Source organism: Salmo salar, chromosome 16 (genome assembly GCF_965601325.2).
Source record: "Salmo salar chromosome 16, fSalSal1, whole genome shotgun sequence".
NCBI lineage: Eukaryota > Metazoa > Chordata > Actinopteri > Salmoniformes > Salmonidae > Salmo > Salmo salar.
Window position 1 is genome coordinate 4,099,300 of NC_138306.1, and position 16,724 is coordinate 4,116,023.

Consider the following 16,724-nt stretch of genomic DNA (forward strand, 5'->3'; position numbering starts at 1 on the left):
CATCTCACCTTGCTGGGTTCCAGGCATGGCTTAACAGCTGCCTTGAAAGGAGACCCAGGGATATGCTGCTCTCCAAACAGGATATTGATGGCATACTCTCCAGCCTCAGTTGGCAGGTAGGACACTGAGCAGGTACCGTGTCCGTTGTCCTGGCACTCGATCTTAGCCTTGCACGGCCCCTCCACAGTCAGGCCCAGCCCGCCGGGGCCCGCTCCATTGGTGTCAATGGCAAAGGGGGCTGGTTTACCCACAATGCCTCCCTTCAGGCCTGGGCCGTATGCACGCACCTGAAGGATAAAGTTAATAGATGTTAGAGAGACTCATAATGTCATGAAGAAGCAAGAAGAAGTTGATGCCAGTAGTGTTAACATTAGGACAAAAAAACATTCATGATGGTTCACTAAGCTTCAGTATAGATTACATTTCGGAGTATCAGTCAGCGGACAGTTACTGTCTTTTCATGAGCCTCACATTAAAATAGATCCCACTGAAGCTCATAGGGTCAAATGTTGTAGTCACTTTTACCTTTGATGGGTCAGCAGGCATCACTCCCTCCACAGCGAAGGGGGATCCAGGGACAGGGTTGCAATCATAGCTGACGTCCACCTTGTAAGGCCCCTCCTCTGGGGGGATGTACTTCACCGAGTGGGCTCCATTGGCTGTGTCCGAATCCAACTTGTAAGGGATTGGTCGGCCAGAGGGTGAGGTCATCTTGACGGCCACCTCGCCCTGTCCTCCGGCTCCCTGGGTGTTGATGTAGAACTCTTGATCCTTGCCAACTTCTACCTCTGTAAAATAACAAGAACAAACATGTTTAAATCATATATTCATCAGTTTTAACAGCTACTCATTCAAACTATTGACAACACCTTTGCAAATAAGAATTAGCTGCGGTATATAGCTATAATCTAGGGCAATGTCAGATGTACATGGTCCCAAGAAGAAGAAAATGAATAAGATAACAAGATCCAGTTTTCAAATCAATTACATTTTGGGCTTTACGTTGCAAAGTTACTGTGTACAATGTTGAGAACTTACTGGTGTCCAGTCCTGTAACCTTGACCTTTCCCAGATCTACAGGAGGAGCCACAGTAATATTGAAGGGGCTCTTGGGAATGGGGTCCCCTCCATGGGTGACGGAGATGGTCATCTGACCCTGTTGAACAGCGGTGTACTTAACGGTGTAGGAGTAGTCATGGTTGTCTATGATCTCAAAGTCCCTGACAGCCTCTCCCTTCAGTTCTGCTGCTGTGAACTGGACCTTTAGCTTGGCCTTGCCTGCTCCCTTTGTGAAGATGGTGAAGTGGGTCGGAGTGCCCGCCTCCACGCCTGTCTTGTTGAGTCCTGTGCCCTCAGCCCTCACATTGCCAGCATCATGGGAAGGATTCACCTTCACTCTAAATGGACTAATGGGGATTTCCTGTAACACAAACATGGAATGGTTTTGCTGCTGTACGATTTTTTATAAAAACTCGAACACAAATCGAGATCCCAACTACGACAACTTTTGTTCCATTCGGGTCATCCTTAGAATGAATAGTTAGAATTATTATAGTTCTAATGCTAAGCCACATAGTAACAGTAGGCAGGGCAAACCCATTTTGGTGATTTCTGGTATATCATCAAAATAAACAAACCATAGCACGTTTTTGGACTCATTCAGGAGTTTTTACCTGATCAGGTACAATAACACTGGAAATAAATGTTGAATGTTCAATTTATATTCCTAAAACTTAAATTGAAAATGATGCTGTCGCTGCTTCCTGTTGAGAAGACATTTTGTTAAGAATCCCAATGTTAAAACACAGATTTAACATGTTCAAATCAATAACCAATACGCAGAAACAGTTTGTGATATACTGTATTGGAAACCTAAATATAAAATGTAGTATCTACACATGAAGTAAATGTGCAACAATAGTAATCATATTACTTGTGTTTTTGTAAAAAAGCACCTTATAAACTGCACATGCACCAAAACCCCTATCGATTAGGGAGAAAATCAGGTTGTACGCGTTGCTGAAACTAACACAACTAAAAAAACAAATGGAAACTGGAGTTATTATTTACATCACTGGTTAGAGAACAACCTGCAGATGACAGTCAGCTACATTTTGGAGTGATGCATTTTGATTTGGGGGTCGCCAAAACGGAAAGAGAAACACAACACTTATTTGTCAATCACTCATGTCGATATCATGTTGAGTTCAATGGCGCTAGAGGGGGGAGATGAGGTTGCACGTCCTGTTAAAACGAATAAAGCTCAAAAACCACACGGAATTCAAAATAATGTGTACATTACTGGTTAGAGGACGATTTGTGAAAGAGAGCTAGCTACATTTTGAAGTGTTGCATTTGTATTCAGGTGGCTCGCCAACCCGGTAAGTGTAACACAACACTGTTTTTGTTAATCACTTCCATTGATATTACGCCAAAATCTATAGAACAGGGGACAAATGTTTGGGGGGTTGCACTGTTTAAACTAACACTATTCAAAGGGCACACGGAAACTTAGAATAACCTATACATGGTTGTTTAGATGAGAACTTGTTTAGAAGGCTTATATCTATATTTTAGAATGTCGGATGTTGATTTTGGGAGGCTGCCATCACAGAAAAGGGAACAGACCACTTTTTCTGTTAGTTAACTTCAACATATCACGACGTGGCATAGGATATCAATAGTGACAAAGGTTGGTTGCTATTTAACTGCTAGTTTGACTGTCAAAACCATGTATTGGTGTGTGGCAAGCAACTTTTATAGAGAGACCACCCATTCATTTTCTGTGCCATTTCCTGGCCACTCCGAGTTCTAAGTCCTGCGCATCCCAGCACGTGTGACAAACTCAACGGTACAAAATCAAAGATATTGATCTGTTTTAAGCAATCAATCTCATGTTATCATGATGACTAAACTTTTATTCTAACATCACCAGTCTGAGGTAAAAAGGATGTTGAATTCCACTTAATTTTATGGTGAAAATGCAAGATTGTGTAAGGTAGTAAAACAACTGTCCACATTAGGGAAATTAGTGCAAAATATACAATAATTGAATATGGCAAAATAATTCAACATGTCAATTTAAGATGATAGTATATGTTGCCCACTCACAAACTATTGCAACAATGACATCTATTTCTCGCTCATTTAACCATTTAGAGAGTTAAAAAATGCTCTCAAACACAATTTAACTGGGCGCTCTAGATTAGAGCCTCCATAGTGTCTCCACGTTTGATGTCCCTTGTAACAGTAACTCTCTACTGAAGGACCCTGGGTAGTGTAGTTTTAGTCTCACCTGTTCAGCAAACAACACCATGATGGTGTATTTCCCTGCACCGGGGGGGGTGTACTTGACAGTGAAGGTGTCATTGTCGTTCTTGATAATGTCAAAGTCGATGTCAGCCTCGGCTGGACCCACCACTCCTGGAGCACACTTGATCACAATACTGATGTCTCCTGTGGGAGATCAATAGATATGTATATCTACATATGAAGAAATCTCATAATACTCTGCCTATCAGTATCAAAAACTTTCTGATCTTTTACAGTTGCAGGCACTAAAGTTAGGTTGGTATTGGCAGAACAAGTGCAAGACGATGCTCGTCCATATGGCGGCGCACAATTGGCCCAGCGTCGTCCGGGTTACGGTTTGGCCGGGGTAAGCCGTCATTGTAAATAAGAATTTGACTTGCCTAGTTAAATAAAGGTTAAATAAAAAATAAAGAAACTGCCTTCTCTATGGAAGAAATGGTTTTAAAAGGGTTCTAACAAGGTGAAAATGTTATACCTGGAACCCTACAGGGTTCTTCTACAGGAAGAAGCCGAAGAACACTTTGAGTAGTATTTCCTATTAACACACATACCTTGTCCAGCCTCTGTGCAGTCCACAGTGAAGAAGTTGGGCTCGTTGGCCTTGAGTCCTGTCTTCTCCACTCCTGGACCATACACCTTGACCTTGTCTGGGTGGCAGCCCTCTCCAACAATCACCTATACACACAGAAACACACAATGTTATTCAGACAGAGGCAACACTTGACACACAACACTATTGTTGCTACCTAAAGTACTCATATCCATTTCTAGTGGAGTATCATTTTCCCTAAATAAGAGTAGGCTGGCTGGGCTTATGTAAACTTGTCTGAGACCTGAAGACTTGTATTGGCTCCCCGTCCTTGACCTAATGCCTAGGCTTTAGCTCAGTGGGCTAACACGGTTTAGTGACACACAGGAGATCCTGGGTTCAAATCCCAGTGGGTCAGTCCTACTCACCCTGGAGGGGCTGTTGGGTATGTTGACATCTCCCCAGGTGATGATGATGGTGTGTTTGATGGGCTTGATGGGGACGTACACACACAAGAAGGTCCCGTCTCCCTTATCAGTGATCTTAATGTCGATGGTGACGCCCTCTGTATCCTTGGCATAGATCTTCAGATGGCCGTTGCCAGCCTCGCGGGCATCGATGGTGAACTCTGCTGGTTTGTTTACGATGACCCCTATGGGCTCCAGGCCTGGACCGAAAGCTTTCACCTGCAACAGAGAGGTAAACATTAATGTGAGTTGCATAGAGGTACAATTAAATGCGTGTATGTTTGTTTGTACATCAGTGTGTTTTTGTGTGTCATAAAAACTACTCCTGTAAGGGTGGAGCTAGGCTGGTGTGGTGGGAGGAGCTAACCTTCTCAGGGAAGCAGTCATTGGTTGCAGAGAGGATGTGGGCCATGAAGGGGCTGTCCTTGATGTCTTCGTCATCACATATGACATGGACAGCGTAGTCATCTGGCTCAGTGGGCCAATAGTGGACATCGCAGGAGCCGTCACCCTTATCATCACACTCAATCTTAGCCTGGGATGGACCCTCGATAGAGAAGCCTGGAGAGAGAACGTTTGACTTTAGTCTCCCAATCACTCAAGAGGCATATAGGTAATTTTCCTCTGCACACCTGTTAGAATACCAACTGAACTTGTGACTATAAAGAAGAAGTAATGTGCCTTTTCTTAGAAAATGTAAAGATAAGTTCCACTAAAGAAGTTTGATTTTGTTACTGTCATCTAATCCATTACTCTACTTGTTCAACTATTTTACTCATAATGCCCCATGTCCCTCATGCCTTGGCTTACCCAGAGTTCCCACTTCCGTGCCGATGGCCTCCACCATGAAGTCAGCCGACTTGCCTACCTGGCCGGTCACCAGACCAGGACCCCAGGCTCTCACCTTCTGAGGGCCTGCCACCTCACTCACCTCCACATCGAAGGGGCTGAAAGAGACACACAGAAATAGGTAAAGAAAAGGAAAGGAGGGTACGTTGCAGTAGACTATGTAGGTGCTGGACATTGGGAAGTGTAGTAAACACATTATGCTAACTTTATAAAAACTTTATATGCTATTATTAATGAGTATTTAATCATTAACAAACACTAATAGAACATTAAAAAAGCATTATAATTAATAAGCATTTCTACACATTTATAAGCATTTAAAACAGCTTATTGAAAGTCCTTACCTGTGTGGGATGGGCTGTCCTCCCCAGGCGATGTTGACGCTGTATTTACCAGTCTGGTTAGGAAGATATTCACATTCATAGACACCATCACCAATATCCTTTACTTTCACTGGCTCCTCATCTCCACATGGTCCAGTCACTGAGACCTTGAGCTCTCCGTTGCCAGCTCCCTTGGTGAAGACCTTGAAGTCTGCCACCTCCTTGACCCTCACCCCTTTTGGCTGAAGGCCTCGGCCTGTGGCACAACACGTGTTGGCATTGATGGCTGGAGAGAAGGAAAGGGGTGGTTAAGGAGAGTGGTACACAGACTGACAGATTGACAGACTAACCTAGCAGTGTAGGACCAAATGGAGCTGGCAGGAGCATTCACATACGATACAATGTCGTATGCAAACATGATGCAGGCAAGATGCTATAATGAATTTCATTATTAAGGTCAATGAACATAATCAGTCAATCAATTCCATAGGATGCTAGCTTTGAACTTTGATACAATGCAGTATAGGAATAGCACAATGCTGAATGCAGTACACTCACATTGTATAATACACATACATTAAGAAGGAAAGAAATTCCACAAAGTAACTTTTAAGGCGGCACACCTTTTAATTGAAATGCATTCCAGGTGACTACTTCATGAAGCTGGTTGAGAGAATGCCAAGAGTGTGCAAAGCTGTCAGCAAGGCAAAGGGTGGCTACTTTGAAGAATCTCAAATATAAAACACTTTTTGGGTTACTATATGATTCCATATGTGTTATTTCATAGTTTTGATGTCTCCACTATTATTCTACAATGTAGAAAATAGTACAAATAAAGAAAAACCCTTGAATGAGTAGGTGTGTCCAAACTTGACAAGTACTGTATATCAATACAACCATGTATTGTTTGCATCATGAAGAAACTAATGGAGCTTCCAGGCAACAACTGACTTAACAACATTTCAGTCTAATAGAAACATTGATTGCAGGCTTGGTTACTCTTAAAAATTTGAAACAATAAAACCTATGAATACTAACCCAAATCAAGGAAACACAACAAGCCAAAACATTTAAAAATGAAACATTTCATAATGCAATCTGGGAAGCACTGACTCACTTAGACTAAAATCACTTTCCTGGAAAGTTTCCTACTAGTCAAGAACATTCACTTTGCTACATAATAGAAATGTATGAGATATCTGTCTCCAACACCGAGCTGCCACAGGCAAGGCAGCAACCGCCCAAGCAAGGCACTCTTTCTTGGCCCTCAGAGGGCATGGCATTGCATTAGGAAGCATACAGGGCATCGGGAAAATGGCATATGGCACAGGACATAGGTGTGGTGGGGCCCGGCTAGCATACCAACGGGCGCAGGCCTCCACCTAGACAACCCATACTAACTTGGTCTGCACTTTTTGCCTCTGAGGGTAGGGACACCACCCTTCTTGCCCTCTGGGCCCTTCTCTCCACTGGGAGAGGTGAATGCAGACTCGGGATTTATTTGAACTGGAAGAGGACCCAAGATAGAGGGAGGAGCGAAAAATCACAGACAGGAAGTTGGTTTAACTTCAACATAACACTGACTGGTCATCGTGGCGACATGTTGGCAGCGGCGAGTGATTGAAATAACTGTGGAACTAGAGAGTGATATATCAACAACGGAATGACACAATGCAACAGTAGTGCCAACAACGGTGATTTGTGTAGTGACAGTTGGTGACTGTTAGTGACAGTTGGCTCAGTGCTAACTTACCCTCTGCGATTTGAACCTTGAAGGGGCTCTTAAGAATCTCCTGACCGGCAAACAGGATATGGATGGTGTGGGGGCCTTCCAACATGGGCCAGTAGGTGCAACGGAAAACACTGTCCCCCTTGTTGTCCAAGATCAGTTTCACTGTGTCTTTCTTCCCCTCAGGGTCCACGATGACAACGCTCACATCACCGTTACCGCCACCTAGACAGGATAACAGGAAGAGACCAATCAAAACACTGTTAACCAACCATGTGATCAAAACAAGGAAACGTGGGACATTATTTTGGGCCCTCACAGTAAATTCCTTCTCTAGTTTTAGCAGTTTTGCAAGGAACTCATCTGATCACTGCTACTAATGTGTTCCTTGTCTGGTGTGTCCCCACTCCTTACCTGCAGTGTAGATGTCAAAGTAGATGGGTTTGTTGGCCATGTTGCCAGTAGCTTCCAGCCCTGGTCCTCTGGCCTGGACCTTGTTGGGATCACCTATGGCCTTGGCCACATTCACTGTGTAGGGGCTCTTATCAATATCCTGCCCAGCAAACAGCACTTTCACCTGAGGAAAGAACCAGTAAAATGTTCCTTTATTAAAGGCCCAATGCAGACTTTAAAAAATATATATATTTCAAATAATTTCTGGATAACAGTTAATTAGCTTACTGTAATAGATTTACATTGGCACATTTGGGAGTGGTGTGAAAATTAGCTGTTATTGGCAGAGGTTTGGAACTTTGTTATTGGTTTATTAACCAATTTACTGCATGGTGATGTCACCATGGAAAGCTGAAACTCCCGCCCATGCGAAGGTCCTGTGTAGATTGTATTTTCAACCAGCAGCTATCAGGAAATAACACTGATCAAATCTTTTCACACTTTTACAGTGTTAGTTTCATCAGCTGTTGTACAATATGATACAAAACAGGGGGAAAATGAATTTTGACTGCATTGGGCCTTTACGTTTTGCTTTAAAGAGTTTCAGTGGGCTAGTAGTACATTGTGATGATGAGATGTGTGTATAGTAAAGTCAAATCAAGTAAGAATGTAAAGTTAAGTAAAATAAATCTATATGGGATATTGATGGTAGTGATCAGTTACTTTGTGGGCGCCCTGAAACTTGGGGATGTAAATTACGGTGTGGGTCCTGTTCTTGTCGTTGTTGAAGACCACCTTAGCCTCCTCAGTGTGTCCCTCAGGATCAATGACATACACCAGCACCTCAGCCTGACCCGCCTGCAGAGTTTCCACTGTGAACACTGCTGGCTTCAGAACCATGTTACCATTTGCCTCAATACCTATGGGAGAGAGAGGAAGATTACTTCATTGTACAATGTCCATGAATTTCCAGCAGAATTTATAATTAGAAAAATATGTATAAAATAGCGAGTTGGATGTGTTTGAGTCTATGGGTAGTATATGAAACAATACATTATGCTTATCAGAGATCCTGATTCACTTACATTACTTTAGTCATCGGGCAGATGCTTTATCCCCAAGTGCATTCAACTACAGTAGGTAAAACAACCTCACAACTATCGCAAGTAAAAATGTCTTTATCTACTAAATCAGTGCTAGATTCAACTCACCACTGTGGTAAAGTATGGTCCCTATCCCAGTGGTACCCACCTGGTCCGTAAGACTTGGCTTTTTTGGGGTACAGCTGAACCCCTTTAGGTTTGAGGGGAGCGCCAGGCCTCAGTTTAGACTTAGGGAACTGGGACAGGTAAGTCATCACAGACTGTTCATCCACTTCCGGATCTACAATCTCCTCAGGGTTGATCACCTAGGCCACAAGGAGAGTGAAAAGTTAGTTACCTAGTCAACAAGCAGAAAGTCATGGGTTAGGGAAGTGATTTTTAACTGGTGCCTTGAGGAACTCAGGTGTGTCGCAAAAGTTTTCCTGATCTTGTTAATTTTTTGGAACATTCACTTATAAACGTGACCTGTGGAATGCATATGGAATTTTGACTTGGGAGCAACAGTGCCACTCAGATAATACATTGAATGGTACATGGTTACATCTGTATCACTGTTTCAAGTCTGGTGCGCTCAGACTGTTGTTACATTATCATTTGAGGGGAGCGTATCATGAGCAAAGTGATTTGTAGGCTATCATTTTACTTAGCCTGTGAGAACCATTAGCACACACAAATGCATCTTCATGAGTAAAGAACTATGACAATACTTCAAATAAATCCTATTTAATCTGTAAAAAAATATTTGTCACTGAAAATAGAGGATTTGCAGTATGGATCTGCCAAGAAGGAGGTCATTACCACTACATTCATTTATAGGAACATTTTAGGTGTGCCACATAAAAATAAAAAAAAATGGTTGGGAAACATTGGGTTAGGGGTCAATATAGCCACAATTGTCTTACTTGACTTAAACCCTTTTGCCCCATGGGGAGCATATGTCAAAGCACATCTGTATTTACCCTTTTTATTTATTTTATTTCACCTTTATTTAACCAGGTAGGCAAGTTGAGAACAAGTTCTCATTTACAATTGCGACCTGGCCAAGATAAAGCAAAGCAGTTCGACAACATACAAAAACACAGAGTTACACATGGAGTAAAACAACATACAATCAATGATACAGTAGAAAAAAATAAGACTATATACAATGTGAGCAAATGATGTGAGATAAGGGAGGTAAAGGCAAAAAAGGCCATGGTGGCAAAGTAAATAAAGTATAGCAAGTAAAACACTGGAATGGTAGATTTGTTATTTGAAGAAAGTTCAAAGTTAAAATATAAATGATATGGTGCAAAGGAGCAAAATAAATAAAATAAATAAATACAGTAGGGGAAGAGGTAGTAGTTTGGGCTAAATTATAGATGGGCTATGTACAGGTGCAGTGATCTGGGAGCTGCTCTGATAGCTGGTGCTTAAAGCTAGTGAGGGAGATACGTGTTTCCAGCTTCAGAGATTTTTGTAGTTCGTTCCAGTCATTGGCAGCAGAGAACTGGAAGGAGAGACGACCAAAGGAGGAGTTGGCTTTAGGGGTGACCAGAGAGATATACCTGCTGGAGCGCGTGCTACGGGTGGGTGCTGCTATGGTGACCAGTGAGCGGAGATAAGGGGGGACTTTACCTAGCAGGGTCTTGTAGATGACCTGGAGCCAATGTGTTTGGCGACGATTATGAAGCGAAGGCCAGCCAACGAGAGCGTACAGGTCGCAGTGGTGGGTAGTATATGGGGCTTTGGTGACAAAACGGATGGCACTGTGATAGACTGCATCCAGCTTGTTGAGTAGGGTATTGGAGGCTATTTTGTAAATGACATCGCCGAAGTCGAGGATTGGTAGGATGGTCAGTTTTACGAGGGTATGTTTGGCAGCATGAGTGAAGGATGCTTTGTTGCGAAATAGGAAGCCAATTCTAGATTTAACTTTGGATTGGAGATGATTGATGTGAGTCTGGAAGGAGAGTTTACAGTCTAACCAGACACCTAGGTATTTGTAGTTGTCCACAAATTCTAAGTCAGAACCGTCCAGAGAAGTGATGCTGGACAGGCGGGCAGGTGCAGGAAGCGATCGGTTGAAGAGCATGCATTTAGTTTTACTTGTATTTAGGAGCAGTTGGAGACCACGGAAGGAGAGTTGTATGGCATTGAAGCTCGTCTGGAGGGTTGTTAACACAGTGTCCAAAGAAGGGCCAGAAGTATACCGAATGAAAAAAGAGGACTGTTTTCTGGTCTTTACTGTAAATAGTTTTTAAGAAATCAATACAGGACTAAATTACTTACTAGGCCTAGTAGATAGTCTGTGTACTTAGCAAAAGGTAGAAGTTTGTATAACAGACAGGCATAAAATACATTTGATGTCTCTATTGTTTATGTGTTCTGTAAACCAATGTAAAGGCACATTTCCACATTGCATAGATTCTATTTCATTGACTCCCTCCTCCTCCACTCCCTCCCTCCCTCCCTGTTTTTTTGGCTGTATCACAGTGTGGTGTACATTTCTTGACCCCAGCACAGCAGGGTTAAGCACTGTGGCCTCAGTAAACCATGATTTAGCCCAGAGCCAAGCCCTCTCCCACACCTCATCGACAGCTCACAAGACAGCCCTCAGCCCGGGGAGAATTCAGCCCCCTAGGCCTGGGACCTGGGAATCCAAGACACATAACTTTGGCCTTATCTCTCACTACGATACACACCCTAGGCCAGCTCAATATACAGTATAACCTAGGCCAGCTCAATATACAGTATAACCTAGGCCAGCTCAATATACACCCTAGGCCATCTCAGCATGAATCACACCCTAGGGTGATGCCATGTCACGAATGGCCCTGCTTCACTGAGACTATGCACGTGTTGTATCAGATAAACAAGTGAACAAGTAGATAAACAAGCACTCAAATAGTACATCTGACAGTGTCAGTCTTGGAATTGAATTTGGCAAATCTACATCTCAGCATATAAATCTATACTATGCTATAATCACGCACCTACTCATGCACCTACTCAACACTCAAACAAAATAAACTACAGTAAAAGTGAAACATAGTAGACAATATGAAACCTTGCCATGTATCGTCCCTCTGTTAACTAAAACATTCATAGCATTACACTCACTAGCTCCACATCGTGCCGCAACAAAAAAAACCTAATAAATCACGTGAAAAAACACGTGGTTTTCGGACACGTGCGAATACATGTGAACAAATCCTATGACCATTTTTACATAATTTCAAAAAAAATCTACCACAAAACAAAATCACGTGACATTGCCACTAGTAGAGAGAATAAATTATTTCAGCTTTTATTTCTTTCATCACATTCCCAGTGGGTCAGAAGTTTACATACACTCAATTAATATTTGGTAGCATTGCCATTAAATTGTTTAACTTGGGTCAAACGTTTCGGGTAGCCTTCCACAAGCTCCCCACAATAAGTTGGGTGAATTTTGGCCAATTCCTCCTGACACAGCTGCTGTAACTGAGTCAGGTTTTGTAGGCCTCCTTGCTTGCACACGCTTTTTCAGTTCTGCCAACAAATGTTCTATAGGTGTGAGGTCAGGGCTTTGTGATGGCCACTCCAATACCTTGACTTTGTTATCCTTAAGCCATTTTGCCACAACTTTGGAAGTATGCTTGTGGTCATTGTCCATTCGGAAGTCCCATTTGCGACCAAGCTTTAACTTCCTGACTGATGTCTTGAGATGTTGCTTCAATATATCCACATAATTTTCCTGCCTCATGATGCCATCAATTTTGTGAAGTGCACCAGTCCCGCCTGCAGCAAAGCACCCCCACAACATGATGCTGCCACCCCCGTACTTCATGGTTGGGATGGTGTTCTTCGGCTTGCAAGCATCCCCCTTTTTCCTTCAAACAAAACCATGGTCATTATGGCCAAACAGTTCTATTTTGTTTCATCAGACCAGAGGACATTTCTCCAAAAAGTATGATCTTTGTCCCTGTGTGCAGTTGCAAATCGTAGTCTGGCTTTTTTATGGCTGTTTTTGAGCAATGGCTTCTTCCTTGCTGAGCAGCCTTTCAGGTTATGTCGATGTTGGACTCGTTTTACTGTGGATACAGATACTTTTGTACCTGTTCCTCCAGAATCTTCACAAGGTCCTTTGCTGTTGTTCTGGGATTGATTTGAACTTTTCGCACCAAAGTACGTTCATCTCTAGGGGACAGAACGCGTCTCCTTCCTGAGCGGTATGATGGCTGCGTGGTCCCATGGTGTTTATACTTGCGTACTGTTGTTTGTACAGATGAATAAGGTACCTTCAGGCGTTTGGAAATTGCTCCCAAGGATAGACAAGACTTGTGGAGGTCTACAATTTTTTTTCTGAGGAAATTGAGAAAAATAACCCTAGCCTGACTCCAACCTAAGTGTATGTAAACTTCCGACTTCAACTGTATGTGGTTTCACATTTCATGTGTGATATTTTACATTTCTCATGTGTGCTTCTGTAACTGCCGGGATTAGAACCCGGGTCTCCCACAGGAAAAGCCAATGTCTTGACCGTACAAACAAAAGGAACAACACAAATTCTGAAGTTGAAGGCGGGCCTACTTCTTCACGTGACCATGAAGAACCATGATCGACTCATGTCTACTACACTTTCACATGTGCATTTTTATATTTTTATGTCAACGAGGGCTGTCAAACGATAAAATTTTTTAATTGACTTTATCGCAGGATCTGCGATTAATCACAATTAATCGCAAATTCAGAATTTGGTCAAATTGAGCTTTAATTTAAGATTTCTTATACAAAAAGCATTACAAGAATATTGAGTAACACTACGAATGGATGGCTCAGAAATAAGAAATTATTATTTTTAAAGTACCTTAATTACTATACTCGGGGAGGCTAAGTTACCTTCTTCCAGAATGGCATTACATACTGTAACATTGCTACTGCAACATGTTAATACCACCTTTTCACATGTGAGGAGAATAACGCTATTTCATCACTACATTTGAACTTGCAATTCCACATGTGAAAGTGAGATTTTCACGTGGAGTTTTCTTACATGTGAAACTGCAAATTAGATTTTCACATGTGATTTACTTTCACATGTGAACTTGCATTTGAACATGTGATTTGAACATTTTAAACTGCAAATTTGACAAGCCTCAAGGGGCTTTCTGTGGACAGTAGTCCCCAGAGTAGTGTGTCTTACCTGGGGCACACCCAGCCAGTCATCAGCCTGCTGCATGGCCTCTCTGGCGTTCTCCACAGGCTGGTTAGGGTCCCAGGCCTGCCAGTCAGAGCACAGACCTACAGGGAAAGAGAGAGGGAAACGACGGGAGAGAAGTAGAGAGGGAGGAAGGAGGGAGTGACAGGGGTTTTAGAGTGGATTAAGATGGCATCCTCTCAGGGTTAAGATGGCATCCTCTAACAATTACATAAGTGTCTTATCTGGTAAGAGAAAGAACTAAGATTATCATCATTACTACACTTCTACTAATTACCACTAACACCCTACCACCCTGTGAGACCATGCTGCTCTCCTCCAGTTTGTATAGATAGATGTTTAACTAGCCCTTGATTGAAGGGCTTCAATATCAAAACAACGAAAGCAACAGACGTCCTTTCAGTTTCCCTGTCGGACACTGAGGGCTAAAGCAAACAGGCTAAACACTAGAAATAGACTTACTAGAATTAGCATTCCCATTCAAGTCAATGGGTCTATGATGTGTGGACCGCAATGTAATTCTATTTCTATGTGCTTATTTTTATTTTTTTTAAGTACCTTTATTTAACTAGGCAAGTCAGTTAAGAACAAATTCTTATGTACAATGACGGCCTACACCGGCCAAACCCTCCCCTAACAGGGACGACGCTGGGCCCTATGGGACTCCCGATCACGGCCGGTCGTGATACAACCCGGGATCAAACCCGGGTCTGTAGTGACGCCTCTAGCACTGAGATGCAGTACCGTAAACCGCTGCACCACTCAGGAGGCCATAAATGATGTGCCTTGTGCTGCTAATGCTTAATTATCTGTTAGCAATACAGTGAGTTCACTGACTCAAAGAACCCAGAGCTCAACAAGAGTCTATTATGTCGTTATTACTGACACCGCGGAGCTGCTGGGTTACTGTAACATTATCGTGACATTTAAACATTTACTTTACATTAATCTGGCGCTGGAATATTGTCAGGGATACACGAGAAATACTTTCTCAAACAAAAGAGGGAACGACTCTTGTTCTACCTGATTTCTCTAGCTGTACCAAAACTATAAATCTGTTAAGTATAAATACACTACCGTTCAAAAGTTTGGGGTCACTTAGAAATGTCCTTGTTTTTTCAAGAAAAGCACATTTTTTTCCCATTAAAATAACATAAAATTGATCAGAAATACAGTGTAGACATTGTTAATGTTGCAAATGACTATTGTAGCTGGAAACGGCAGATTCTTTATGGAATACATAGGCGTACAGAGGCCCATTATCAGCAACCATCACTCCTGTGTTCCATTGGTACATTGTGTTAGCTAATCCAAGTTTATAATTTAAAAGAATAACTGATCATTAGAAAATCATTTTGCAATGATGTTAGCACAGCTGAAAACTGTTGTTCTGATTAAAGAAGCAATAAAACTGGCCTTCTTTAGACTAGTTGAGTATCTGGAGCGTCAGCATTTGTGGGTTTGATTACAGGCTCATAATGGCCAGAAACAAAGAACTTTCTTCTGAAACTTGCCAGTCTATTCTTGTTCTGAGACATGAAGGCTATTCCATGCGAGAAATTGCCAAGAAACTGAAGATCTGGTACAACACTGTGTACTACTCCCTTCACAGAACAGCGCAAACTGGCTCTAACCAGAATAGAAAGAGGACTGGGAGGCCCTGGTGCACAACTGAGCAAGAGGACAGTACATTAGAGTGTCTAGTTTGTGAAACAGACATTTTTACATTTACATTTTAGTCATTTAAAAGATGCTCTTATCCAGAGCGACTTACAGTAGTGAATGCATACATTTCAATTAATTTCATACATTTAAAAAAAATATATATATACTGGCCCCCCGTGGGAATCGAACCCACAACCCTGGCGTTGCAAACACCATTGCAAACACCATGCTCTACCAACTGAGCCACAGGGAGCCCAGACGCCTCACATGTCCTCAACTGGCAGCTTCATTAAATAGTACCCGCAAAACACCAGTCTCAACATCCAAATTGAAGAGGCGACTCCGGGATTTTGGCCTTCTAGGCAGAGTTGCAAAGAAAAAGCCATATCTCAGACTGGTCAATAGAAATAAAAGATTAAGATGGGTAAAATAACACAGACACCGGACAGAGGAAGATGGGAAAAAAAGTGTTATGGACAGACAAATCTACATTTGAGGTGTTCGGATCACAAAGAAGAACATTCGTGAGACGCAGAACATTTTTTAAGATGCTAGAGGCAATGTGATGGTCTGGGAAGTGGGAGATTTGTACAGGGTAAAAGGGATCTTGAAGAAGGAAGGCTATCACTCCATTTTGCAATGCCATGCTATACCCTGTGGACAGTGCTTAATTGGAGCCAATTTCCTCCTACAACAGGACAATGACCCAAAGCACAGCTCCAAACTATGCAATAACTACTTAGGGAAGAAGCAGTCAGCTGGTGTTCTGTCTATAATGGAGTGGCCAGCACAGTCACCGGATCTCAACCCTAATGAGCTTTTTGTGGGAACAGCTTGACCGTATGGTACGTAAGAAGTGCCCATCAAGCCAATCCAACTTGTGGGAGTTGCTTCAGGAAGCATGGGGTGAAATCTCTTCAGATTACCTCAACAAATTGACAACTAGAATGCCAAAGGTCTCTGCAAGGCTGCAATTGCTGCAAATGGAGGATTCTTTGACAAAAGCAAAGTTTGAAGGACAATTATTATTTCAATTAAAAATCATTATTTTTAACCTTGTCAATGTCTTGACTATATTTCCTATTCATTTTGCAACTCATTTCATGTATGTTTTCATCGAAAACAAGGACATTTCTAAGTGACCCCAAACTTTTGAACGGTAGTGTACATTA

The 16,724-nt window shown here is 42.3% G+C and overlaps 1 protein-coding gene across 2 annotated transcripts in view; it reads right to left on the reverse strand.

Moving 5' to 3' along the window:
• LOC106573040 (filamin-C) overlaps positions 1-16,724 on the reverse strand; it is a 66,169-nt gene that overhangs the window by 39,573 nt on the left and 9,872 nt on the right. The window contains exons 3-16 of one of the 2 annotated variants that reach the window (XM_082962459.1): positions 13,873-13,970; positions 8,854-9,010; positions 8,362-8,522; positions 7,624-7,786; positions 7,234-7,434; positions 5,502-5,766; positions 5,119-5,255; positions 4,676-4,869; positions 4,270-4,527; positions 3,864-3,987; positions 3,296-3,456; positions 1,039-1,420; positions 526-788; positions 9-287 (exon numbers count right to left, since the gene is read on the reverse strand). In XM_082962459.1, the coding sequence (XP_082818585.1) occupies positions 9-287; positions 526-788; positions 1,039-1,420; positions 3,296-3,456; positions 3,864-3,987; positions 4,270-4,527; positions 4,676-4,869; positions 5,119-5,255; positions 5,502-5,766; positions 7,234-7,434; positions 7,624-7,786; positions 8,362-8,522; positions 8,854-9,010; positions 13,873-13,970 (2,843 nt within the window). Of the gene's footprint in view, positions 1-8; positions 288-525; positions 789-1,038; positions 1,421-3,295; positions 3,457-3,863; positions 3,988-4,269; positions 4,528-4,675; positions 4,870-5,118; positions 5,256-5,501; positions 5,767-7,233; positions 7,435-7,623; positions 7,787-8,325; positions 8,523-8,853; positions 9,011-13,872; positions 13,971-16,724 lie in introns of both variants that reach the window. The other variant, XM_014147665.3, reaches the window with a different exon arrangement.